Raw genomic sequence first — 27,091 nt, forward strand, 5'->3', positions numbered from 1 at the left:
CAAGCGTTCCTTATTGTTACATAGGGGTGGGAGGGGGTCAAAAAACTATAATTTTTGCGTTACGTAATTAGTGTACCACGCCTTAGCAGTTATCCTGGATTTCAAATAATGACTGTCGTATCGTCCTCTCTGCAAATGGAGCTCAGCACCAGCTGTTTTTGACAAATATCTATCTTACAATTTTCATTATTTTACAAATAGTCATGGAAATCTTCACTTGGATATATGCACATGAAATTACATTTTATATTGATATTTCTGATTCTAGTCTAAAGTAATCTTTTAAATTACTTTAGTGTCAGAAAACTGAGAAGTCTTCAAAATTGATGTCTTATACGTATTCAGGAACAGGAACATGACTATGATCGTAGTAAAAAAGGAGGAACATTTTCAAGCAAATCCTATTAGAGTACTGGAGTTTTTTGTCAAAAGATTTGAGGGTACCGTTACTGTTATTTTAAATTAGTATCTAAAATGGTCGTGAAAGTAATTCGGCAGTTTAGGAGATTATTTCCCATTCAATTCCATATTAGCTATATCGCCAACCGTTAATAAAATGCTAGTACACGGCGCAGATATTATTAAGGCCACGGCACAACTCATAGGGTTATTAAGCGAAAAGGTATAGGAAACGCGAAATAAATGTATTTGTAAGTTCAAGGAATTTCACGTCAGAAAATTTAACCGGATTGCCAATTTGGAGGATGTGTTCAAACGCCTCCTGCTGTCGTCCGATCCAGTAATTGCAATACAAAATCGTTCGTATTGTACACGTACTCTGGAGCTTCCACCAAGCGCAAACCAATTATTAATATCATAAATTATTATATTGCTAACAATAATAAAATATTTCGAAAACAAAACATTTATTGAATCTCTCAAATAAATGACTACCCTTTTTGTTTTCCAAATCAACGATATACTGATATAAGGTGGTTGAAGTTCGAAAAGGATCTATAGGTTTTTTTCTCTTTTACCTCTTTGCTTGTTTTGATATACTTACCTGCGATTAAAAAATGACATAAAACTAAAATAACAGTTAACAATATTACGTATGAAATAACCAATATTTTTTGCTTTTTTATTGAAAATTAATTTTAAAACATTATTGATGGTAGATTGTGCATATTTGCAAAATAATAAAAATTGAAAGATAGATATTTATCAAAAACAGCTGGTGCTGATAGAAAACTGATGTCATATCTGGAGTTCGAAGACTATTTTACGTGACAATCAGAAGAAATTGTGTCAAGACACGACAAATTTCTTTTTTACTATTGAAATGTTGACTTTAATCGTCTTCAAGAAGATATCGGAAAATACTGCATAGTAGAAAATGGTCAAACATGAAATAATTAAATTGAAATTACTCGAGTTAGAGAAAAAACCAGTTTTTTATTTTCACATATGCTTGAGATAAAACTCCAAGCTTTCAGAAACGGCCAAGTTTGATTTTTTTCGTTTGCCCCTTTTTGAGATATTCTATTCCAAAAAAGACTAAAAAAACACAGGAAAAACGTTAGAACTCGTTATACGTATGAGTTTTTAACATATAATGTTCTACAAAAATATGTCTTTTGGTAAGATAACCAACTTTGTAAAACATTATGATGCAATAAAACCACTGCATTTGAAGAAATCAGCGAAAAAGTGATTTTTGAGAGGTCTTGTTGTAAAACATCCTGTAAGTTAGAAACGCCTAAAAATACGCCCACTAAGTCTTTGGCAAAGTTGCTTATATAATCTTTAGATACAACTTTGTCGAAGAAGTTATCCTTCTATCTCTTTCCTATAAAAAGTTATTATGGATTATGTGTTCACAAGCCAAACTGGAGCTTAGTCGTTGATTTCGCATTAATTGTCTATTAGAGTTGTACAACTTTGCTGAACATTGTAGGGAGCTATTATAAAACGCTTAGCCGCAAAAGTAAGTTTCCACTTAACTTTCGTTTCTGGACCACTGTCGATATAGCGAATTTGTTTATTCAATCCGGGTTGGTTAGAACCGGATGATTTTTTTTGTGTTCATTTGCTCCTATCTGACAGATAAAATTAATCCAGTTCCAACCTGGATTGAATAAACAAATTCGCTAATAGTTTTTCGAACACATCATTGTGTGTAAAACAGTAAAACCCGTACCTGATATGATATGTCACTACTGATGAGTATTCTAAACCATCTAATGAAAGCGCACTCTCGTTAAAGATTTGGTTTCGTCTTTTATCTCTCTGTAATGCGCTGCTTAGACCATCGAATTTATTTTGACAGACAAAATTCATTCCAAAATAATTTGCAATTCGTATTTACTTCAGCTTCGGCGTTTTGTAAATTGACTTGAGGCAAAAGGTTTGTTTTGATACTCTTACATCAAACGATTTGAATCCATTGATACCGAACAATACGTGAAGTAAAATTCGCAGTGTGACGTCACACGCCTCGCAAAATAAATGCCAATATATTCCCTTCCAATAAAATTTGTGCAAATTTTGATACATGATACTCCATTTTGAAATGGTGACAAAACATGATTTCTATTTGATTTCAACAGCAGAACATGTAAGAATCTTGATATATTTAGCTGTAAAGCATTGCTCGAGTAATCAACAATTAATTTACTTTTTCAATAGTAGGTAAATGTGGTTTTTTTTAGCTATTCATTAAAATTCATTTAGATTTGCAGTAGCTTCTAACTCTACTAGGTTTTTCAAATATATCGAAGCTTTATGAATGATTTCCTGTTTCTATGTTTTTGTTTCCAATGGTGAGTCTTTGGCCCGGAATATTTTTTGATAGTATTGCTTATCGCAAGAATAATTTCACATTTAAGAGTGCGCAATCGCTCCTAACACTGCTATTTTAGCTTGAATCGTGTCAGTGTCTTCGGCGCACTTCTTGCTTGGAATATAGTGAAAAAGTTTGCCGAAGATACTGAAGCGATTCAATCTAAAATAGCACTTATATAAGCTATTGCACAATTTTTAATGCAAAATTTTTCATGCAATCAGCAATAAGTGAGCGAAATAAAATAAGTTAATGATCAATCTTCAAAAGCAATTCTTTGAGGACCGCGATTTTTCATATACCGTCTATAAGCTTTATAACGTGGATTATCTGCCATTTGTCGTTTAGCCTCTTCTTCTTGTTCTGATTTCCAGACAGTAAAATTACTTTTAATCCATAACTCTTGTTGCATGTATTCCTCAATTTTCTTATTGTCGATTGCACTAAACTGATTAACTCCAAGGCTCATGTTTTTTCTAATAAGATACAACTTCTCTTCATTACCGTATGGTTGGCGGAGTATACTAAACTTATATATCCACACTATATTCCATTTTAGCATTTTATATACAGTATACGGTAACAAAACAATTTTAACCCATAATATATCTGTAATGCGAGGTTTTGCGTATGCTCCCTGGATGTCTAGATTTTCTTCTATAACTCTTCGAATATTTTTTTCCGATTCTTCTCTTTGGGCAGATCGTGAAAGTTTGCAAGTAGATATCTGAAAAGATAGGTAATAAGACAAATACATTTTTAATAGTATCCACGATAAAGCAGAGTTTTTCATGTCAATACAACAGACCAACTGGAAGTTGCATCTACAAATTCATTGCTCGTACAATGAAGGTAAGCGATGTATTGAATTGAAAAAGTAAAAACCCGAATTAATCCACCTAGCGGCGTGACCTAGTCTTTCTACTGCCACAATAATCATTATTTAATTTCTCAGGAACATCTATAATTAACTTGACTATATTTTTAAATATCCGTTCCGTATTCCTCAAAATCCTTATTTGCCAGTAAAATTCACAACGTATTGCGTAGAATAATTCTATTTTCTTTCCTTGGGTGCCTAAATACTTGTAAGCGTCATTTATGTTAGTTGATTATTTAGTTTTATAATCGGTCGGCCTTAACTTTCGGGCTTCAGAGCCACATGCGAAATTTGTTTTGAACTGACAATATGAAATATGTGTTCATAGCAGATTTTTTGATATTTTTTTTTTTGAGTGGTTTTAACCCAACGGGTAGATTTTTTTATATTTTGATATTACATAAAACCATGCGTTCAAAAGTTAGTATCTTTGAAAAAAAATTATTATTATACTTCGCTTTTGAAGAAAAAGGATATCTACACCAAAATGATTAATCTCAAAATTTTACTATTAGTTGGCTTGGCTTCAATTTTGCAATATATCTGAATTAGAAAAAATAACTGAATAGAGCATTAGATATGAAAAAGAGAAATTGAACTTTTTCTTAGCTGGCGCTCCTTCAGATAATTATTTTTGCATGAAAATCAAAACTTAAGCTTCTTTTGAATGTACTTTCATGAAAAGATTCATTAACTTGATCACATCGTTTTTACAATGTTAGAGGGTTAGGAAAACAAGATGAGGTCGAAAAATAATGCAAAAACTGCGCCATAAACATGCTTGAGAATGAGAAATATGATCGATATGATTTCCAGTGCTTGTCATTTTTGATTTATTTATTAAAACATGATACATGACATAAGACATCTGTCCTTTAAAATGTCACTAACGAAAACAAATCTTACAAAGTTAGTACCGTGCAACGTTTACTTCCTATTTTTCATATAACATTTCTAAGCTCTAGTATCTATGGATTGAAAAGAGCATCTATTAATGCGCAAAATTTGTATGAAATTTGTATAAATTTATTTGGAAAAATCAACTCACTACACACTTAAAAAAAGCGCCGAAGTCGGCCAAATTTTGCCGAGATTTGGACAGCCGAGCGTTCGGTAAAATTTCGGTTTTGCAAATCGACGTTTACGGATATTTACTAACGTTTGGCATCATAAAAAATTTTACCGAACGCTCGGCTGTCCAAATCTCGGCAAAATTTAGCCGACTTCGGCGTTTCTTTTTAAGTGCGTAGTATTTTGATCCTATACACCACTATACTTATATACTTAAATTAACTGCTTTTCTCCGCATATTGCTTTTCTTGTACAATTGTGAGTAACAGCAAGTGAAGAAAATGACAATTGAAATCTGAAATCAAAGAAAAGAAAAAACTTTTCGATTGAATCCCACTATTTAATATTTATTTGCAACAGATACGTAGTTCGCCTACGACGTGCAGGCTTCATCAGTGTCTTATTTCAAAGCGTATACGTATCTGTCGCGAATAAATATTAAATAGTGGAATTTAGTCGGTAAAAGTTTTTTTCTTTTCTTTTATTTCAGAGTTCGTATTCCACTAAGAGGCTTCAAAAACTTCAAACTATTGACATGTTTCTCACTTTTCTTGAATTTCAATGCAAATTTAAAAATTGCAAATTGTCATCACATACACATACATACATACATACATACATACATACATACATACATCGCACACATTGAGTACAATCAACATTTAATTGATATGTTTTGATTTCACACGTTTTAACGGTTTAATATACGCCGGTGCTTAAGTATTAAAGTTTGAAAAACTTTTGAATGAACCGTCCGATTTTAAATAACTCGGATTCGTTTAATAGATCTCAGCAGTAATTTTCAAATAATAATAATCTTTTCCTTCTTTTTTGTTTTTCTCAAGCTGTGTTTTGTTTACGAAACTCAAACTCTTTGCCAAGCTACTACCAACAAAACAAAAAAAGGTTTGTTCCAATACGTTGTGTAGTTTCTGAGAAAAAGGTACAATAAGTTTGAAAATCGTGGTTTTCCAGGAGCGGCGTTTTATTCCGCCGAATTTGTTTCACGCCGCACTGAATGCTTATATGTGAGTGGGTCAGAAGGAAAGGGGTGTAAGTGATAAAAAGTGAATTTCGAGAAAATCAGCTCCAAAGTTAACATCATCTAGAAAATTCGTCAGGTCAAATAATACAAAACTAATGACGCACTATGGTTGTGTTAACATTTCTTTATTAAATTCTATTGAAACCTTGGAAAAGCACTTTGATTTTCGGAATTTATAAGAAATTTTTTAAAATGTTATTTGCCCTTACACCCCTTTCCTTCTAAGTTATGCACTTGTATCCCTTTCATTCCAAGCGATTATAAGGAATTACTACTTAGAGTGAAAAAGGTGCAAGTGCATATCTTGGAATCATATTACAATCATCTTCATTGAAAGGTAGGTAAGCGGGCCAGCGGTAGCAGTTCAGGATTTTCTCACGTGGTGCTAGTGCATATGTAATATTCTTGTATAGCCTGTATCTTACGCTACTGACTATTTAGAAAGTTGCGATCTTCGGGAAGGTTGTTCAAATGACTGTCATCTCAGAGATGGCACTGAAAATAGTTCAGAATATTCTCAACGTGCGGCGCTAGTGTATATGCGAGCTCGTTTTATTTGCTATAGCTTATAATCCATGTAACCTCAGATATTACTTTCTTAGGGAAAGTTGATAAGTAATAGCAGCCTTGCAGATGGTATAGACAATAGTGCAGAATTGTCTCACTACGTGGCGTTACTGTATATGTAATATTACTGTATAGGCTGTAACTTACACTACTGATTACTTAGAAAGTAATGGTCTTCGAGAAGTTTATACAAGTGACTGTCACCTTCAAGATGGTATGAACAATAGTTCAGAATTTTCTCATCGGTCGGCTCTAGCGTATATTCGTATACTTTATATATCATGGTACGAGTTACCAAAAATATTACTTTCTTCGGGAAAATAGTTTGAGTAATAGCAACCTGGCCGATAGTATGTAAAATAGTATAGAATTGTTTCACTACGTTGTGCCACCATACATTTTATATACTCCTGTGGGCTGTATCTTGCGCTGCTGACTCTCTAAAACGTTGCTCATCTTTTATGTATCATCATCTTTTAGTTGCCATAATCTTAGTAAGCGACGAAATTACTTTTTTCGGAAACGGAAACGTTATTAGACATCGATTTTTTTAGAATTTAAATTGTATGTAACCCCTACAACATTGCCCCCCCCCCCCCTCAGTTGCCTCACATCGGAAGAACAAAAACTTCATAAAATATAATTAATGGCAGAACGGATGGGCCTAAAAAAAAGTTAAAATGACATAACATGATAATGCTTAGCATTTGATTTTGTTTTGGTTTTACAAAAAAAGTAAAATTTTGATATTTTTGAAAAATTTATCAGATTTTAAAAAAATCGAAAGATATTTTAGAACATATTTTAAGCTATCTTTAATAAAAATGAGATAAACCTGAGGGAGCATGTTTTGATAATTCAAGTTTATTGATTTTTGTCTTGATTTTGAAAAGTTTTTTTCTTTCAGTGTATTTCTTCCGAAAATATACTTAATTTCCTGTAACTTTTCCGTTGACGTCATTTTTAACAAAGAAGTGGTTTCCGAGATACGATATTTAAAAAAAATCTCATTTATAAATACGCCCTTTTGAAAAGTTACTCTTGACGAAAATAATTAAATTTCGTGGAAAATGAATCCTTGTGTGGCATCTAACATATCAGCAAACTTTCATTTCATTAAAAAATATTCGAGACAAACCGTTTTGTTAGTTAGGCTAGAATTGCTCAGATAGTGCACTTACACCCCTTTCCTTCCAAACGATCAAAACCAACTTTTATTTTGCTCGTTTTTTCATGTTTTTAAAAAAGTCATTAAACGGTAAAATTTTGACGTGAATTTTCTGGCATGCATAAAATCATACTCAAAGTATCGTTTCCTACCATTATCTCGATTTTTTCAATTTTGTCACTTACACCCCTTTCCTTCTCACCCCCTCATGTATGATCGTTTTTCGGCTACTTCACATGGTCGGATCATTACAAATTTATATCAAAATCAAGAATCAAAATCTGAAATAAAATGATTTTTTCAAAATTTTCGGTCGTTCCAAGTCTCCTGGCTCCTGGTAATGGCCTCTGTTGACTTGTTGTGAACATTGTTACGAACAGTGTTCCTATGTTACAGTACTGTGACACACATTCCAACGATATTTGCATCTATTACCAAAATGCCAGGGGATTGAGGACGAAAGTGGACGATATTTATTTGGCGAGCCGCGACTGCAGTCTTGATGTCATCATTTTGACGGAAACTGGACTCAACGATATTATAAACTCAGTGCAGCTGTTCGGCGAAAAGTTCAATGTTTTTCGCTGCGATCGTTCTTCTCGCAACAGTGACAAGCGCAGCTTCGGAGGAGTACTAATTGCTGTCGCCCGGCAACATCCTTGCGTTGTCCTCACTTCAGTGCACGCAACTAGCCTTGAGCAGGTTAGTGTTACTGCGAATATCCGTGGTCTGAAAATTTTACTAGGCGCTGTGTACATCCCTCCCGACAAAAGCCAAGATCCCGCTGTAATCGAGATGCACGTCTCTTCTATTCGTGAATTATGTGAAAAAAAAACGTACAATCGAAGGTATTTTGATCTGCGGCGACTATAATCAACCACGCATTGGTTGGGGCTACATTGACGACATGATCCGCCACACTAACACATCGCAACTCAGTGCGGCGAGTGCTGTTTTAATCGACGATATGGATTTTCTCAACCTCCAACAAGCCAACTTGGAGCGTAACCAGCTTGGTAGAGTGTTAGATTTGGTTTTTCATTCGGTTAAGCATGCGGTATCGGTTGAAATGTGTGTTGCACCATTGCTCCCTGTTGACACTCATCACCCCCCGTTGTCGATCTCGTCACCTGTTTTTAATGACTGTTTGGAGAATGATATGCCCCCCGAAATTGAACGTCAACAATTGAACTGTCGCAAAATAGACTTTGGCTTGCTTTCACAGTTTTTAATAACCTTCGACTGGGAAATTTTATTCGATGCGAGAGAGTTGGATGATACGGCTAGCATATTTTGTGACACTATTAACGTATGGCTCCGGTCTAATTTACCATTCGTCAAAAATCGATGCACACCGTCGTGGAGTACTGGTCGCTTACGTTCATTGAAACATGCTCACAATGCACATTTACGTAAACATCGTCGCCGTAGAACCGCCGAATCAAAACGTGAATACAAGCGTACTAGTGAGGAGTATCGTCAGCTTAATGCTTCTTTGTACAAGTCGTATGTTCTCCGTGTACAAACTGATCTGCGAAGGAACCCTAAAGGGTTTTGGAGTTTTGTCAACTCGAAACGGAAATGCACCAATATCCCGACCAACGTTTACCTTGACGAGTCAGAATCACGCTCCATCACTGATTCCTGCGAAATGTTTGCATCTTTCTTCTCTTCTGTGTTCGCGAATGTGTCTGCTTCTGACGGTGAAGCTGAACTAGCCGCGTTGAACGTTCCCGATGTTCCCGACTAGTCGACCTCGATATCTTTGAAATAACTCCATTGATGGTTGTCGAAGCTGCACGTAAATTGAAGCGATCTTTCTCCGCTGGACCCGATGGAATTCCTGCTACTATTTTGTCCAGTTGCGCATCAGAATTATCTGTGCCACTCTGTCGCATTTTTAACAAGTCCTTTACGCAAGGCAAATATCCTGATATCTGGAAACAATCTTACATGTTCCCCGTTCATAAGCGTGGCGATCGCCGAAATGTTAAGAACTACAGAGGTATTACAAGCCTGTCTGCTGCCTCTAAGCTTTTTGAAATTATCGTCAGCACCGCTATCCTCAATCGTACTACGAATTACATATCCATCTACCAGCACGGATTCATGCCAGGCCGGTCGGTTGTAACGGGGCGGGATAGGTTTTGGAGCAGGGAGCAATCACAACCTTCACTTAAGCGCCAGGCAAGTAGGATCGTGCCGTGAAGGGGCGTGTTTCGTAAATCAATCCCGGTCCGGCTAGGTTACCTCAGGGCAGGTCCTTCAAACGACTGACTAAAACTTACGGACAAAAAGCTGACTAACTTAACATCGGGTGGATCGTACGGCCGACCAAACAAGGGCAAAAAGGGCAACCATCGGCTAGTGTAGTAGCCCCTAGGCGTCCTACACCAACCTATCGGGGACTAACTCGCGAACCGATTTGGGGGGAAGAGCTCATTCGGGGACGCACACTTTCCGAGGGCGGAATAACGGAAAACACCGTTTTGTCGTTTAGTTGGCCTTCATTACACAAGCTATCTTATTCTAGGGGTTAGTTTTGTGAGGGGTATCTTACTGCATGCTGCTCTCGTTTTCTCCTACGCGTACGTTCAGAGCAGGCGGCTGCTCATTTCAGCGGTTCCTCAAACCGCCTGTGGATGCGTCGGATTGGCTACGGTGATGGACGCAACGTGGTGAGTTGGTCGGAAGTGTGCTTTCCGAATCCGACAACCGTCAGATGTCACACAGTGTGTGGTGTATAGAGCCACGAACAACCGGTAGCGGTTTCTTGTGTGATGAGTACGGCAATGGTTTGTTTCTCGGTGATCAATACATCCGATCGGTGGTGTATAGGGCCACGGACGGTCGCAACTGCGTGCGACGTGGGTATCACTATTCCACTCGGCTGGCTTCGTGGGAAATCGGTAGCCCACTGATGGTCGAAAACGTGGGGAGGCCGACTGACGATGGTCGCGCTCTCCGGCCCTAGGGTTAGACCTCCGTTTGAAGGAGGGTACTTCAAACGGGATAACACGAGTGTTAGTATTTTTATGCATAGAGTTGGTTTACAGTTTTTTTTTCATACAAGAACTTTTTAACATTTACCTGTACATTTACTGTTTCGTGTCACTATCCACTCCAACTTTACGCTATCGTCTATATCGTTTCCTAACCTATAACCCTTTAAGCCTGAGCCCACACAATTGTGTGGGTGAGATATGATTACTTTTAAAAAATTTTCCTTTCCTTTCTAAACGTCGTACTTTTACATATATGGCACCAATCTCTTGTGTAAACATCGTAACTCGTAGAAAAAATAGAAAATAGCTGAAAAGAAGTTTTCTTTTGTGGTTGGATTAATTATTGTCTAGTCTTCAAAATCTTGTGAAAACAGCAAAAAGTTTTATCTGTCGTATTTTCTTATTGGATCCGTATTTCGAAATTGCTTCGATAAAAAATTATTGGTAATAAGTATTTCTAATTGATGTAATTAAAAATTTACGGAAAATAACTTTTACAACTTACTTATGCACATTGTTTTTCATACCTACACAATTGTGTAGGTTCGGCCTTATTGTATACCTACTTTTACCTTTACGTTCCCGCCGGGACTTCAATAATTAGTGTACTTGCCGTTACACTTTTGGCTCTATCTTTACTATTTTTTGATCGATTTTTATACAACTTGTCTTCAAAGAACCACCTTAGATTGACCTTCACTGAAAAAATATTTTAGCAAATTTTGGATCCATTTTCCCGGAGATATTCCAGATCACAGTAGGATTATTTTTTCACGTCGTAAGTAACAGATGAAATAAAACGAAATCTGCTGCTGCCATCTCATTTTGAGTCAGTAAGAATGAATACAATATACTGTAGAGCATTCGTTCATGTTCCACACTACGGAACTTCCGTTTAGAGTACTACCGGAACCTAAAACTGGTCATTTATAAATTGTAAAATAATAAAGAAGTGTGGCAAATGATGTATTCAACTACGGGATTTTCTAAGACAAATTCTTGGATCAACATTTGAATGTTTTAAGCCAATCTGGACGTTCCGGTATATCTGTTGTATTAAGGTTAGTAAAAACTTAACTTGCAAAAAGTTGCGTGTATTTCCATAGCTACGTAGCAACCGTTCCACTGCTGCAGAAGCTGAAGTCTATGAGCCTCGAAGCGATGATCTCGCTCCAAACTAAACGGGGTCAACCCTATTCAACTCTGTGGACTTCTTTACACAAAGTAATTAGGTTTTCATGTTTTGTTTTTTCAAAGCCTGGTTTGGTATAGTCCAATAAGGGTAAAAAATGGTAAAAAATAGGGGAAAATGAGCAAAATGGGGCACTTCCCGATGACATACAGGAAAGCGGTGAGCACCATGCGATTCTCCGGAAAATTTTACATAAGATCACGTACATTTTATCAGCCTGCAAGCCATATCTTAATTGCGTCCGTTTTTACGGCATGTTTTTGCCCATAGTGCAATGGTATAAGATAAGGCCGAACCCACACAATTGTGTAGGTTGCTAAATTTAGCAAACAGTTGTTACAATGTATAGAATATACTGGTTTTGGTATCTCGAGAGATAAAAAAAAATTATATTGATCCAAAAACCAAAAATATTGTAGCTAAAACCCTCCGTGCTTAAAGGGATAATCCGATTGTCATTTAATCCTTTTTATACATTTTAATTATTTTTATTGTACTGACCGTGCTTTTAAAACTTTCCACTTTCTATTGTCTGTACTTTTCTATCTTTTACTTTACTTTACACTTATTATCTTTATTTTTCGTACTTGTCTGAACTGTTTGTCTGTGTGAACTCTCTAGTGGTTGTCTTCGAAATGGCTCTTTTCCCAGATTTTTGTGCCTGCCAAGTACAGGACTTCACGACGGGACCGACGATTCAGCTTCGGATATTTTGCCAGGTTCCATCCGGTGGGCATTAGCAGGGTTTGTTTACTGTCGCGGTACCCTAACCTTTTTTCGGGGATAACGACAGGTAACGCGAACAAACTTTTGGTGAAGGTTGTGTGTGGGATTGGTTAATAGGGTTTGTTACCTATTTTATTTTGTAACCTCGTTACATTTCCCCCTACTACTAATCAAAAAATTAATGAAGTTTCACTGAATTTATTTTTTTCAGAAAATAAATCAGTAGTTTCACTTTAACTTAATTTTACTACAAATGATGCACTTAATTTATCTTAATTTATCACAATTCCGAGATCCATATCAAAGAACGTACCGATATTCCCCCAATTTAATTACCCAGTCATTTTAAGTCTCACAAATTCGCCTAAATTTATACTCTTTTTAACTGTAATAAATTCTATCTTCACCTATCCTCTATTCATCATATCAAACCCCCTCGTTAACAACACTTATCCCGCTCTACCTATTACCCATAAGATTGTTGTTTTGTACTAAACCTACGCTATTGTTATTTTTATGGTACGACTGTCATTGTACCGATACTGTCTCCTGCTGCAGACACTCTTCTGCCACGAGTATCGTTTTGCTAAGTAATTTTCGAAGGAATCTAGTAATTACGATGAAAAAGTAAGTGAAAATCCCGCCGAAACTATACTGGGGAATTTATATCGAATCTACCCTAAGTTCATGCATACCTTAACCTAAGTGCACTAAATTTTACTAGAAACGGTATGTGACTAAATATGTAGCCAACGAACTATACCCAAAAAGTGATCCGTGAATTTTGGTGGTTACGTTGCGGCACTCTGTTCATTCCGGAAATGGTGGTGAATTGTTTATCTGAGCCAGTGAAATGTTTGCATTTTGCAGGTTGAACCGGATGGATGTCTTCAGCATGAGAGGGTTGCTCGTAGTATTGATAGTTGTTAGAGACAACTCCCCCAGCTTCGTCCATGTTTTTACCAAACGTGAGTTTGTGTTTTTGTGAAAATAATTTCGTTGTAACTGTGCTTTCATTGAGCAACAGACATAGCTTTAAAAATTGAATTTATTTTTGTTGCAGGTCGGATATATGGAAAACTCTCAAACGTTGCAATAAGCAGAGCCTATTTTTTTGAACAACTTTTGCTGAGAGCAATACATCCACTAGCACTGCTGGTAAATTCTTTGGTTTATTTGATTGAAAGAAATTACGTTCCATCACTTCTTTTCCTATCGTATCGTATAGGATAATATTGTTTTGTTTGCACGAAGATCAGAGTGCTTCGATGTCGGTTTTTTTTCGAAATATTTGCTTGGTTCCGTTGTAACTTATCTTATAGTAGTAGTAGTAGTAGTAGTAGGGGAAAGCCATCATCATTTCAAGGACTTGCCAATGTATGTGGGTAGAATTACAGTAGATCCAAATTTGGTTATCAAATGAGTTTCACACTAATGCTGTTACAGAAGGGCCAAAAGGGATTGGGCGGACCCACAAGCAGAGGCACTTGTGCGCATTCCGGGGATATAAGAGTCGCCTTCCAGCATTAGGATTCTTCCATGTAATAATCAATTTCGCTGTACCAACTTTAACCCACGTGATGATTTGTTTGTTTTAAATTGAGAAGTGCCATATTTGCTTCAGACCTTAAGGATTCAGGTTGGCAATCCACTCCATCATCCAGCCTTCCACATTTATGATTTCAATAATAATACTGTTAATAATATGATATTAAGATGAAATGTGGTAAAAATAGAACAATCTCACCAGCAGTCCTTCCTTTGAGGTTCCATAAGTGCTTCTAATAGTTAATTTAATTTTTCATTCTGGTATCCATGTGCAGTATTAAAACTCGTTTTGGCCAAAGTTTTTACTATATAGCAGTAGATGCTTCATAAGCTAAAACGAAAAAAATAATTAAAATAACTCATTAGGCTTACCAATTAGCTAGGCCGTGTGGCTCCGCCGTCTGTCCAAAACCTCGGTTTTGAAGTCAGGCAGCCGGGAACCACCCAGCATCGCACCTCCTAGCTTAGCTACTCAATAGAGCATTACCAGGTATGGCCACGTGGAGGCGCTAGATAGGGGCTTGGGATGGCTAGAGCTATATTGGACGCTCCTCATTTGCCTTCCCCATTTCATACCCCGTTGTAACTTATCTTATAGACCAACGAACTCAAAAGCAGAAGTGTATATACTAAAGTACAACCGAATTATCTCACTAATCATAGACAAACTTACTACCGAACTGTTTGTTGGGTTCCAAATGTAATTCTCATGCATAAATTATGTATCCGAAAATAATCTGAAATAACCATCGGTAATAATTTCGATAGTATGAAGCAAACGAACTCAAATGCTGACGACTTAGTGCTCAAATTTAGCTGAATACTAAAATTCTCTCACTAATCTCAAATATGCCAACTTTTAATACTGAACCGATCTTACGCCAAATGTAACTATTGATGATTATCTCACGAATCTTCAACTATGTACACACAAAATCTACAACTAAACCATTTGTTGGGCGCCAAATGTAACTATTATCAATTAACTCACTAATCTTTACATAGCATACACAAACTCTACGACTTAACCATTTGTTGGGCGCCAAATGTAAAGGGGCGGGATAGGTTTTGGGGCAGGGAGCAATCACAACCTTCACTTAAGCGCCAGGCAAGTAGGATCTTGCCGTGAAGGGGCGTGTTTCGTAAATCAATCCCGGTCCGGCTAGGTTACCTCAGGGCAGGTCCTTCAAACGTCTGACTAAAACTTACGGACAAAAAGCTGACTAACTTAACATCGGGTGGATCGTACGGCCTGCCAAACAAGGGCAAAAAGGGCAACCATCGGCTAGTGTAGTAGCCCCTAGGCGTCCTACACCAACCTATCGGGGACTAACTCGCGAACCGATTTGGGGGGAAGAGCTCATTCGGGGACGCACACTTTCCGAGGGCACATGAATAACGGAAAACACCGTTTTGTCGTTTAGTTGGCCTTCATTACACAAGCTATCTTATTATAGGGGTTAGTTTCGTGAGAGGTATCTTACTGCATGCTGCTCTCGTTTTCTCCTACGGCGTACGTTCAGAGCAGGCGGCCGCTCATTTCAGCGGTTCCTCAAACCGCCTGTGGATGCGTCGGATTGGCTACGGTGATGGACGCAACGTGGTGAGTTGGTCGGAAGTGTGCTTTCCGAATCCGACAACCGTCAGATGTCACACAGTGTGTGGTGTATAGAGCCACGAATAACCGGTAGCGGTTTCTTGTGTGATGAGTACGGCAATGGTTTGTTTCTCGGTGATCAATACATCCGATCGGTGGTGTATAGGGCCACGGACGGTCGCAACTGCGTGCGACGTGGGTATCATTATTCCACTCGGCTGGCTTCGTGGGAAATCGGTAGCCCACTGATGGTCGAAAACGTGGGGAGGCCGACTGACGATGGTCGCGCTCTCCGGCCCTAGGGTTAGACCTTCGTTTGAAGGAGGGTACTTCAAACGGGATAACACGAGTGTTAGTATTTTTGTACATAGAGTTAGTTTACAGTTTTTTTTTCATACAAGAACTTTTTAACATTTACCTTTACATTTACGTGTCACTATTCACTCTAACTTTACGCTATCGTCTATATCGTTTCCTAACCTATAATCCGATTGTCATTTAATCCTTTTTATACATTTTAATTATTTTTATTGTACTAACCGTGCTTTTAAAACTTTCCACTTTCTATTGTCTGTACTTTTCTATCCTTTACTTTACTTTACACTTATTATCTTTATTTTTCGTACTTGTCTGAACTGTTTGTCCGTGTGAACTCTCTAGTGGTTGTCTTCGAAATGGCTCTTTTCCCAGATTTTTGTGCCTGCCAAGTACAGGACTTCACGACGGGACCGACGATTCAGCTTCGGCTATTTTCGCCAGGTTCCATCCGGTGGGCATTAGCAAGGTTTGTTTACTGTCGCGGTACCCTAACCTTTTTTCGGGGATAACGACAGGTAACGCGAACAGACTTTTGGTGAAGGTTGTGTGTAGGATTGGTTAATAGGGTTTGTTACCTATTTTATTTTGTAACCTCGTTACACGGTTTCAACTAATTTGCTCGACTTCACTTCCTCTTGCATCACGCAACTCGAGGAAAAAGCATAAGTGGATGCAGTATACACGGATTTGAAGGCTGCATTCGAACGGATTGACCACCGCATCCTCTTGCCAAAAATGCAGCGTCTAGGAGCCTCGCAACGACTACTGTGTTGGCTTGGCTCATATTTACGTGATAGAGTCTTGCAAGTCAAGTTGGAATCTACCGTCTCATCTGTGTTTACTAACAAATCCAGTGTTCCTCAAGGAAGCAATATGGGGCCTTTACTCTTCATCCTATTCTTCAACGACGTCGCGTTACTATTTGAAGCCGGTTGCATACTTGTTTACGTTGACGATCTCAAACTGTATCTTAATGTTCGCTCTATCGATGATTGTCATCGGCTGCAGCATTTACTAGATGCCTTTGTAAACTGGTGCAAGTTAAACTACTTGATTGTGAGTATAGCCAAATGTGAGGTAATCACGTTTCATCGCATTCACAGCCCGATTGTGTTTGACTACCATATTGACGGAAGTATCCTCCGAAGGGTAGATCAGGTTAACGACCTCGGCATCTTACTCGACTCTAAACTTAATAGACTAATCTCAAGTTTTTAGTCTTGACCTTGAAATGTGGTCATTTTTTTTTTTTTTTTTTTTTTCCTGTATGGACTCATCACTGCGACCAGTAAGTTAGATCTATTGTGATATCGCCCGGGTGTTTGTTGTATAACCCGCACTGCATTTATTTTAGCTATAGTCGCTATTGAGTGAGCGATATGCTTATTGAATTTCTTTTTTTTATGCGTGCTTGTGTGTAATTGGGTACCCTTCTTTCAATGCTTTACTCTACTTTATCCACCTCGTTCCACATGACAGCGCACAGTCCCCAATTATAGTCATCCCTGGCGTAGCAAACCAGTGCATTTTTACTACAAGGGTCTCATTTTTGCACTGTCAATAGGCCATATCGGGATAATATAGAACTCAGCATGAAGGAAGGGCGATGAAATGTGGTCATACATATATATTAATATTTTTTTGAACCATGTACCTTTGTACCTTGTACCTTTGAACCATAGAGGCGCTGGACTGCTCCAGCGTCCAGAGAGTCCAGCGCCTCTATGGTTCAAAGGTAAAAGTACCAGCGAACCACATGCCCTGGCGGGTATTGTGGGTTCGAATCCGGTTTTTAATCTTAGATTATAGCTTGGTTCGACTCATGCACCCTCCAGCATTGGACAAAAGGTAGGAGTCAAAATGACTACTTGTCAAGCATAACTACCAATACCCCCCCACCCTTCCTTTCCGCTCTTCCCCACCTTCACAAAAAAAAAAAATTCATTTTCTTTCCCCTACCGTCCCTTCATCAATTGTAAAACCATCTAATCTCTAATCTAATCTCACACTAGCGCAGCCAATTCTTGAAGGCATCCTGGAAAATGACGATTACTTGAATCAATCATTTTTCTTGTCAACGGCCAGGCCAACTGCGCAGCATGTACCGCAGAGAGAATTCCAAGGAATCAAGTGGAACCAGAAAAAATACCTAATTCCATTAAACTCCTTGAAATCAAGGGGAAGGAAGGAAGCGTGGACCTCCCGTACCAAACGCTTCCCATATACATAGATAATGATTTATTTACAGTCGTAGGGAGTATCTTTGCTAATAAAGGTTAAGTGATACTCCGGACCCTCAGGGATGAACTAATGGCATTTAGACCAGAAGCCAGGCTGCAATTGGCCAAGGATATAGCGCCTTATTTCGCTCTCTGAAAATAGATTAGTTTGCCAAAAATATTAGTTTAAATCATATAATACTTGAAAATAAAGTCGTGTGGTTTAATGGTTGCCTAAAACTACATTTGTAAGGTTAGGAACTGAAAACCGCACGACCCCGCACCTCCTAGCTTGGCTACTCAATTATACAAATTGAAGTATTTCCAGGTATGGCCACGTGGAGGCGCTAGGTAGGGGCTTGGGATGGCTAGAGCTATATTGGGCGCTTTTTCCTAGTTGCCTTCCCCATTTCATACCCCCTTCATCAATTGTAGAACCATCGTTTCTAAACTTAAGTTCAATGCTCACCGTTCTAATATCATTTCCAAAGCATCCCGGCAGCTTGGATTCATTGCTAAAATGGAAGAGATTTCAAGGACCCTCATTGCCTAAAATCCTTGTATTGCGCACTAGTCCGTCCAGTACTTGAAAATTCAAGTGTAATTTGGCTACCTCATCAGCTCACGTGCACGTTAAGAATCGAACGCATCCAGAGAAGGTTCATTCGTATGGCTCTTAGAGATTTGCCTTGGCGAGATCCTGACAATCTTCCACTGTATCCAGCACGTTGTCGTTTGCTGGGCCTGGATACTTTGGAACGGCGCCGTAAAGTTCAGCAGGCAACGTTGGTGGCAAAAATTCTAAACAACGACATCGATTCACCGACGTTACTTACTAAAGTCAATTTCCGTGCTTCGCAAAGATCTTTACGCACTACATCGTTGTTGCATGCCGTTTTTCATCGTACCACATTTGGATTCACTCGGGTTGAAGAACTCTTCGAGTTTGGAGAGCCAACTGGAAAATTCACGCAGCGACTATGGAACACTGATTTGATTTAATTTTTATTTGTGGGCCTTACATGTGACTATAAATTTATTAAGACTTTGTCAGATGGATATATTAAATAAATAATCTATACCTATAAAGAAGGATTTCTGTCTGTCTGTCTGTCTGTCTGTCTGTCTGTCTGTCCTGTGTTCCTTATAGAATCAAAAACTACTGAACCAATCGGCGTGAAAATTTGCATGTAGAGGTTTTTGGGGCCAGGAAAGGTTTTAGTGATGGTTAGAGACCCCTCCCCCCACTAAGAGGGGGGGCTCCCATACAAATGAAACACAAATTTCTGCATAACTCGAGAACTAATCAAGCAAATAGAACCAAATTTGGCATGTGGGTGTTTTCGGTGACAAGAATTTATTCTAGGGTAATTTGAGACCCCTCCCCTCTTTATAAGGGGAATTATAACTCCTCTCCCCTTTAAGAGGGGGGTTTCCATACAAATTTCCTCATAACTCGAGAACTAATCAAGCAAATGGAACCAAATTTGGCATGTGTGTGTTTTTGGAGACAAAATTTTTTTCTATGATGAATTGGGACCCCTCCCCACTTTAAGTGGGGGGGGCTCCTATACAAACGAAATACAAATTTCCTTATAACTCGAGAGCTAATCCAGCAAATGGAACCAAATTTGGCATGTAGGTGTTTTTGGAGGCAAGAATTTTTTCTATGATGAATAAGAACCTCTCCCCACTTTAGGAGGGGGGGGGGGGCTCCTATACAAATGAAATACAAATTTCCTCATAACTCGAGAACTAATCAAGCGAATTGAACCAAATTTGGCATATGTGTGTTTTTGGAGACAATTTTTTTTCAATGATGAATTAGGACCCCTCCCCACTTTAGGAGGGGGGGTCCTATACAAACGAAATACAAATTTCCTCATAACTCGAGAACTAATCAAGCGAATTGAACCAAATTTGGCATATGTGTGTTTTTGGAGACAATTTTTTTTTCAATGATGAATTGGGACCCCTCCCCACTTTAGGAGGGGGGGTCCTATACAAACGAAATACAAATTTCCTCATAACTCGAGAACTAATCCAGCAAATGGAACCAAATTTGGCGTGTAGGTGTTTTTGGAGGCAAGAATTTTTTCTATGATGAATTAGGACCTCTTCCCACATTAGGAGGGGGGGCTCCAATACAAATGAAATACAAATTTCCCCATAACTCGAGAACTAATCAAGCAAATAGAACCAAATTCGGCATTTGGAGGTTTTTGGAGGCAAAAATATTTTCTACGGTGAATTAGGATCCTTCCACACTTCAAGAGGGGGGGCTTCTACACAAATGAAATACAAATTTCCTCATAATTCGAGAACTAATCAAGCAAATGGAACCATATTTGGCATGTGGGTGTTTTTGGAGGCAACCATTTTTCCCATTATGAATTAGGACTTCTTACCTTTTTAGGAAGGGAGGGCTCCCATTCAAACGAAATACAAATTTGCTCATAACTTTAGAACTAATCAAGCAAATGGAACCAAATTTGGCATGTGAGAGTTTTAGATGGCAGAATTTTTTTTTCTGTGGTGTATTACGACCCCTTTCCCTTTTAAGAGGGTGGGCTCCCATACAAATGAAATACAAATTTCCTTATAATTTGAGTAATCAAGCAAATGGAACCAAATTTAGCATGTAGGAGATTTTTGAGTCTTGAATTTATTTTATGATAGTTAGAGACCTCTCACCCCTGTGGTAGGGGGATATGGACTCTCATACAAATAAAACAGAAATTTTCGCGAAACTCAAAAACTAATCCAACTCGAGAAATTCGAGACTCTTCCATAAAACATTAATCAATAACAAGACCACAAAAACTATCTATAGTAACACTAGATCATTCAGGACGAGCCGGTCGCGAGTGTTGCCGGTGACCCGCTGTCGGAAGCGCCGCCCACTGGGGGGCTTGCAAAACTCGAGATAGTGACAAAGATCATCCGAGATTCATGATTTATGTACAACACAGGTTAATTTGTGGCAATACGAAGTTTGTCGGGTCAGCTAGTCTATACCTATAAAAATGGATTTCTGTCTGTCTGTCCTGTGTTCCTTATAGAATCAAAAACTACTGAACCAATCGGCGTGAAAATTTGCATGTAGAGGTTTTTGGGGCCAGGAAAGGTTTTAGTGATGGTTAGAGACCCCTCCCCCCACTAAGAGGGGGGGCTCCCATACAAATGAAACACAAATTTCTGCATAACTCGAGAACTAATCAAGCAAATAGAACCAAATTTGGCATGTGGGTGTTTTCGGTGACAAGAATTTATTCTAGGGTAATTTGAGACCCCTCCCCTCTTTATAAGGGGAATTATAACTCCTCTCCCCTTTAAGAGGGGGGGTTTCCATACAAATTTCGTCATAACTCGAGAACTAATCAAGCAAATGGAACCAAATTTGGCATGTGAAGGTTTTCGAGGGCAAGAAAATTTTCTATGTTGAATTAGGACCCCTCCTCACTTTAAGAGGGGGTCTCCTGTACAAATGAAATACCAATTTCCTCATAACTCGAGAACTAATCAAGCAAATGGAACCAAATTTGGCATGTGTGTGTTTTTGAAGACAAAGTTTTTTTCTATGATGAATTGGGACCCCTCCCCACTTTAAGAGGGGGAGGGGGCTCCTATACAAACGAAATACAAATTTCCTTATAACTCGAGAGCTAATCCAGCAAATGGAACCAAATTTGGCATGTAGGTGTTTTTGGAGGCAAGAATGTTTTCTATGATGAATAAGAACCTCTCCCCACTTTAGGAGGGGGGGCTCCTATACAAATGAAAACAAATTTCCTCATAACTCGAGAACTAATCAAGCAAATAGAACCAAATTTGGCATGTGGGTGTTTTCGGTGACAAGAATTTATTCTATGGTAAATTGAGACCCCTCCCTCTTTATAAGGGGAATTGTAACTCCTCTCCCCTTTAAGAGGGGGGGCTTCCATACAAATTTCCTCATAACTCGAGAACTAATCAAGCAAATGGAACCAACTTTGGCATGTGAAGGTTTTCGAGGGCAAGAAAATTTTCTACGGTGAATTAGGACCCCTCCCCACTCTAAGAGGGGGGGCTCCTGTACAAATGAAATACAAATTTCCTCCTAACTCGAGAACTAATCAAGCAAATAGAACAACATTTGGCATGTGGGTGTTTTTTTGGTGACAAGAATTTATTCTATGGTGAATTGAGACCCCTCCCCTCTTTATAAGAGGAATTATAACTCCTCTCCCCTTTAAGAGGGGGGACTTCCATACAAATTTCCTCATAACTCGAGAACTAATCAAGCAAATGGAACCAACTTTGGCATGTGAAGGTTTTCGAGGGCAAGAAAATTTTCTACGGTGAATTAGGACCCCTCCCCACTCTAAGAGGGGGGGCTCCTGTACAAATGAAATACAAATTTCCTCCTAACTCGAGAACTAATCAAGCAAATAGAACAACATTTGGCATGTGGGTGTTTTTTTTGGTGACAAGAATTTATTCTATGGTGAATTGAGACCCCTCCCCTCTTTATAAGAGGAATTATAACTCCTCTCCCCTTTAAGAGGAGGGACTTCCATACAAATGTCCTCATAACTCGAGAACTAATCAAGCGAATTGAACCAAATTTGGCATGTGTGTGTTTTTGGAGACAATTTTTTTTCAATGATGAATTGGGACCCCTCCCCACTTTAGGAGGGGGGGTCCTATACAAACGAAATACAAATTTCCTCATAACTCGAGAACTAATCCAGCAAATGGAACCAAATTTGGCGTGTAGGTGTTTTTGGAGGCAAGAATTTTTTCTGTGATGAATTAGGACCTCTTCCCACATTAGGAGGGGGGGCTCCAATACAAATGAAATACAAATTTCCCCATAACTCGAGAACTAATCAAGCAAATAGAACCAAATTCGGCATGTGGAGGTTTTTGGAGGCAAAAATATTTTCTACGGTGAATTAGGATCCTTCCACACTTCAAGAGGGGGGGCTTCTACACAAATGAAATACAAATTTCCTCATAATTCGAGAACTAATCAAGCAAATGGAACCATATTTGGCATGTGGGTGTTTTTGGAGGCAACCATTTTTCCCATGATGAATTAGGACTTCTTACCTTTTTAGGAGGGGGGGGGGCTCCCATTCAAACGAAATACAAATTTGCTCATAACTTTAGAACTAATCAAGCAAATGGAACCAAATTTGGCATGTGAGAGTTTTAGATGGCAGGATTTTTTTTCTGTGGTGTATTACGACCCCTTTCCCTTTTACGAGGGTGGGCTCCCATACAAATGAAATACAAATTTCCTTATAATTTGAGTACTAATCAAGCAAATGGAACCAAATTTAGCATGTAGGAGATTTTTGAGTCTTGAATTTATTTTATGATAGTTAGAGACCTCTCACCCCTGTGGTAGGGGGATATGGACTCTCATACAAATAAAACAGAAATTTTTGCGAAACTCAAAAACTAATCCAACTCGAGAAATTCGAGACTCTTCCATAAAACATTAATCAATAACAAGACCACAAAAACTATCTATAGTAACACTAGATCATTCAGGACGAGCCGGTCGCGAGTGTTGCCGGTGACTCGCCGTCAGAAGCGCCGCCCACGCCGTCGGAAGCGCCGTCGGGGCTTGCAAAACTCGAGAAGTGACAAAGATCATCCGAGATTCATGATTTATGTACAACACAGGTTAATTTGTGGCAATACGAAGTTTGTCGGGTCAGCTAGTAATAAATAATAATAATAATTACTTTGAAGGAAATGCGATCAAATAAAAATAACACATTTACCGTGCAAGCACCATATTCAAAACAGTGCCTAACTCTGAACAGTCAGACATTTTTCTTGATTATTGATAAAATGCTAAATATTGAAACAAGTTAAGTTTCCACATCTTATAAATTATCCATTTCTGTAATTATATCTTACATAGCACACCCTGTCAATGCAGAACGTAAATAAAATAAAAAAATTAAACCGAGACGACGATCGATTGAAACGTAAACAAACATGGCTGCTTAGCGGATTGCCTAACAGCATCGAAACAAATTTTTCGCTAAAAAAGTGATAAAAGAGAACTTTTTCGCTATATTGGTATTGTAAACATTAAAAGGTACGTATTCTTGTCATCCGGAGCATATTTTGTATTCGCTTAAGTGATTAATATCATGAAATAATTATAAAAACAAATGTGTTCCGAATAACGCACCTTTGTTTTCGTCAGTTCCTAAAGGTGAAAAAATGCCGAGTCGCAAGAGGAATATGTCTTATGCATTCTGGAAGCTGGAAAAGGCGCTCGTGATGAAAAATAAAGGCTTGTCTTTATGACAATCGGCTGCGATGTATGGAATTCCAGTAAGTACACTGTACGCTTGGGACAAAAGTTTGGTGGCTCCCAAAAAACCTGGGAAACCAACCGTTCTCACATCCGGAGAGGAAGCGCGTATTGTAGAATGGGTCGTACAGACTGCTAGAGCCGGCTTTCCTGTTGATATGAAACGTTTAAGGACTACTGGTGGTTATTTCATTAACCCTCTAGTTCCCAACCCTGCCAATTGGCGGGCTTCAGCAAAATCGTTGTGAATCTACTATGCTTATTCGTTTTATGTTGAGATCCATCCATACCTTCTCATTATAGTGGTTTGTTTGTTTTATTACGTTAATTTGAAATAGATATTTCGTGCGAAACTTGAAAAATGCCAGAAAACTGAGAAAAAAATTATTTTGCTGTGCAGAGTGAAATTCAAATTTTTGTAAATTGCTTATTTCTTGGAATAAATGAACAAAAAAATTATTGGTGAGTAGCTGATAAGTTGTACTTCATGGTAAAAAAGGAAATTTGCAATAAAAAGTTTAGGAACTGGCCGATTTTTATCAAGGAACTGACCCCGCCAATTGGCGGGGTTGGGCATTAACGTCAACTTTTTTTTGGTAATTTGACAACATGTTGTTTTCGTTGTATTTATTGATTTTTTTCGAGCTTAAGCTACAAATTATTGTTATAGGCCTTGTTAGCTTCTTTTATATGCCTTGAAAAATACACAAGCATGCAGTGGCATTAATATGGAAGGGGAATTTACAGGACTTATCACCTAATTTTCAGTTCGCCTTTTTGACGAGCTGCAATATAACGCTTTATAGCTATATCACAAAACATTTTTGCATTTTATGGTAATTAAAAACCATAATCCTATAACCAAGAAACAGATTCATTGAAACCCGGCGAATTTTACTGCTTAACGACAAAATCTTGATAAGCAAGACAATATTATTCAAAATGAGATCTATCATAGACCATTTTAAAACCGCAAATTTTAATCTATACCGCTTAATAAGTTTGAGTTAATGAAAAAATTGAATGAATTACCAGTCGATAAAAGATTATAGTGAACAAATGTGTACTACAAAAATGAAAAACCCAATTTATCAAACAAGTCATATATATGAGGATTTAAGTTTCATGTTCTATCAGACTCTAAAGGTTTTTCAAAGGTTACAGTTTCAAAGCATATTATGGTGTAGGCAATCCTGACTTGGGAGCAGCTACTAATATTGTTGTTCGCCTTTCTAAAATTTTGCCGGATTTTAAAAATCATAGTTTTCGATTATTATTATACGGCATTACCATTGATTTTATATCTCCACTCGAGAGGAACGAGAGGAATATACGACTGGGAACTATTCGGAGTAATAGAATCCCCAAAAGCAAACTGCTTACTGATAAGGACATCAATAGGCAAGGTCGTGGTGATTCTGCTGAATTCATTGCCAAATTTGAAAATACAACTGTTTCTGTGTCTGTTTGGAAGGATTTGCTTCCCACGGGCACTATAGACAACGATGAACTGGAAGTGTTTGATGAGTTCATATATTTGGGATCTCTGGTCACCGCCGATAATATTACGGGTAAAGAGATTCAATGACGCATTCAAGCTGGAAGTCAAGTCTAGTTTTCCTCCGCAAGACGCTTCGATTAACCCCTCTAGGGTCTACTTCATTTTTAGCACTGCAACATTCACTAAAATGGCCGTAACTTTTTTATCTTTCAATATTTTTTTACCAAATTTGGGAATTTTTCCGGAAATATTTTCTATTTTCATAATATCTATAGATAATAGCCATATGTAATATGGTCCCGGAGTTATTCCGGAGTTCCTTGGGCGACCGTGACATGGCTTTTTTAGTTAAAGTTGCCAAATATTTAAAACTTGTTTAAAATCTGTTGATTTTTGTAAGCATATCATCGACTGTGGACATATCATTTACTTTGCCGCAGTTATGAGCCATGGTGCGCGCCATCCGAATCCGGGGGGATATTATAAATCCGGAACCGGTTCCCATAAAGGGACATTTCAGCATCAGTAAATTATGTCGTGTCGCATATCAAAAAACATCAGCACTATACAAAAGAGCGGTTGGCGATCATCTCATGTCTCACAGAAGCCGTATGACCGGTTCCAGGCCCGGGGAGGGTTTCTTTTCTGATTCAAGCACGGAACGGATTTCGAAGGAACTTGTCCGGGACCTGGAATCGCCATATGGTCAAAAATTTCAGTTGAAGCTCATTATAACTAGTTCCATAAATACTAGCACTGTTATAGATGTTCTGAAATCGATGTCCCGAATTAAATCGAAAAATTTGATTTTGCAACTTTTTTGCGCCCAAGTGCCCAACCCGGCCAATTGGCGGGTTACGAATTTTTATAAATAATCAAACTATTCCTGAACTTAGTAATTAAAGAATATTTTTTCCATTATTCTGGCCACGAAATGAGCATTTTAAAAATTTTTCAAGCAAATCAAAAATTTGGGCACTAGAGGGTTAAGCAGACTGGCAGGCAAAATCCATTCACGAACGGGATTCCTGGTCGAAAGTGGGCGAATCTGTTCATTAATCGGCACAAGGAACTTTCATCACGAGTACCAAGCAGCCTCTCTAAGCAACGGACTCAAGTTTCCGAGATACAGATTCGCAGATGGTTCCAA

General features: G+C 38.2%; 1 protein-coding gene across 1 annotated transcript in view; it reads right to left on the bottom strand.

The window, feature by feature from the left end:
• Positions 1–2,088: 2,088 nt before the first annotated feature.
• Positions 2,089–27,091, bottom strand: part of LOC128746027 (dnaJ homolog subfamily C member 25 homolog) — a 64,405-nt gene continuing 39,402 nt past the window's right edge. Inside the window, exon 2 of the mRNA XM_053843082.1 lies at positions 2,089–3,509. Within this exon, the coding sequence (XP_053699057.1) occupies positions 3,039–3,509 (471 nt within the window). The 3' untranslated portion in view covers positions 2,089–3,038. The remainder of the gene's footprint in view (positions 3,510–27,091) is intronic.

The sequence above is a fragment of the Sabethes cyaneus genome, chromosome 1 (assembly GCF_943734655.1).
Source record: "Sabethes cyaneus chromosome 1, idSabCyanKW18_F2, whole genome shotgun sequence".
NCBI lineage: Eukaryota > Metazoa > Arthropoda > Insecta > Diptera > Culicidae > Sabethes > Sabethes cyaneus.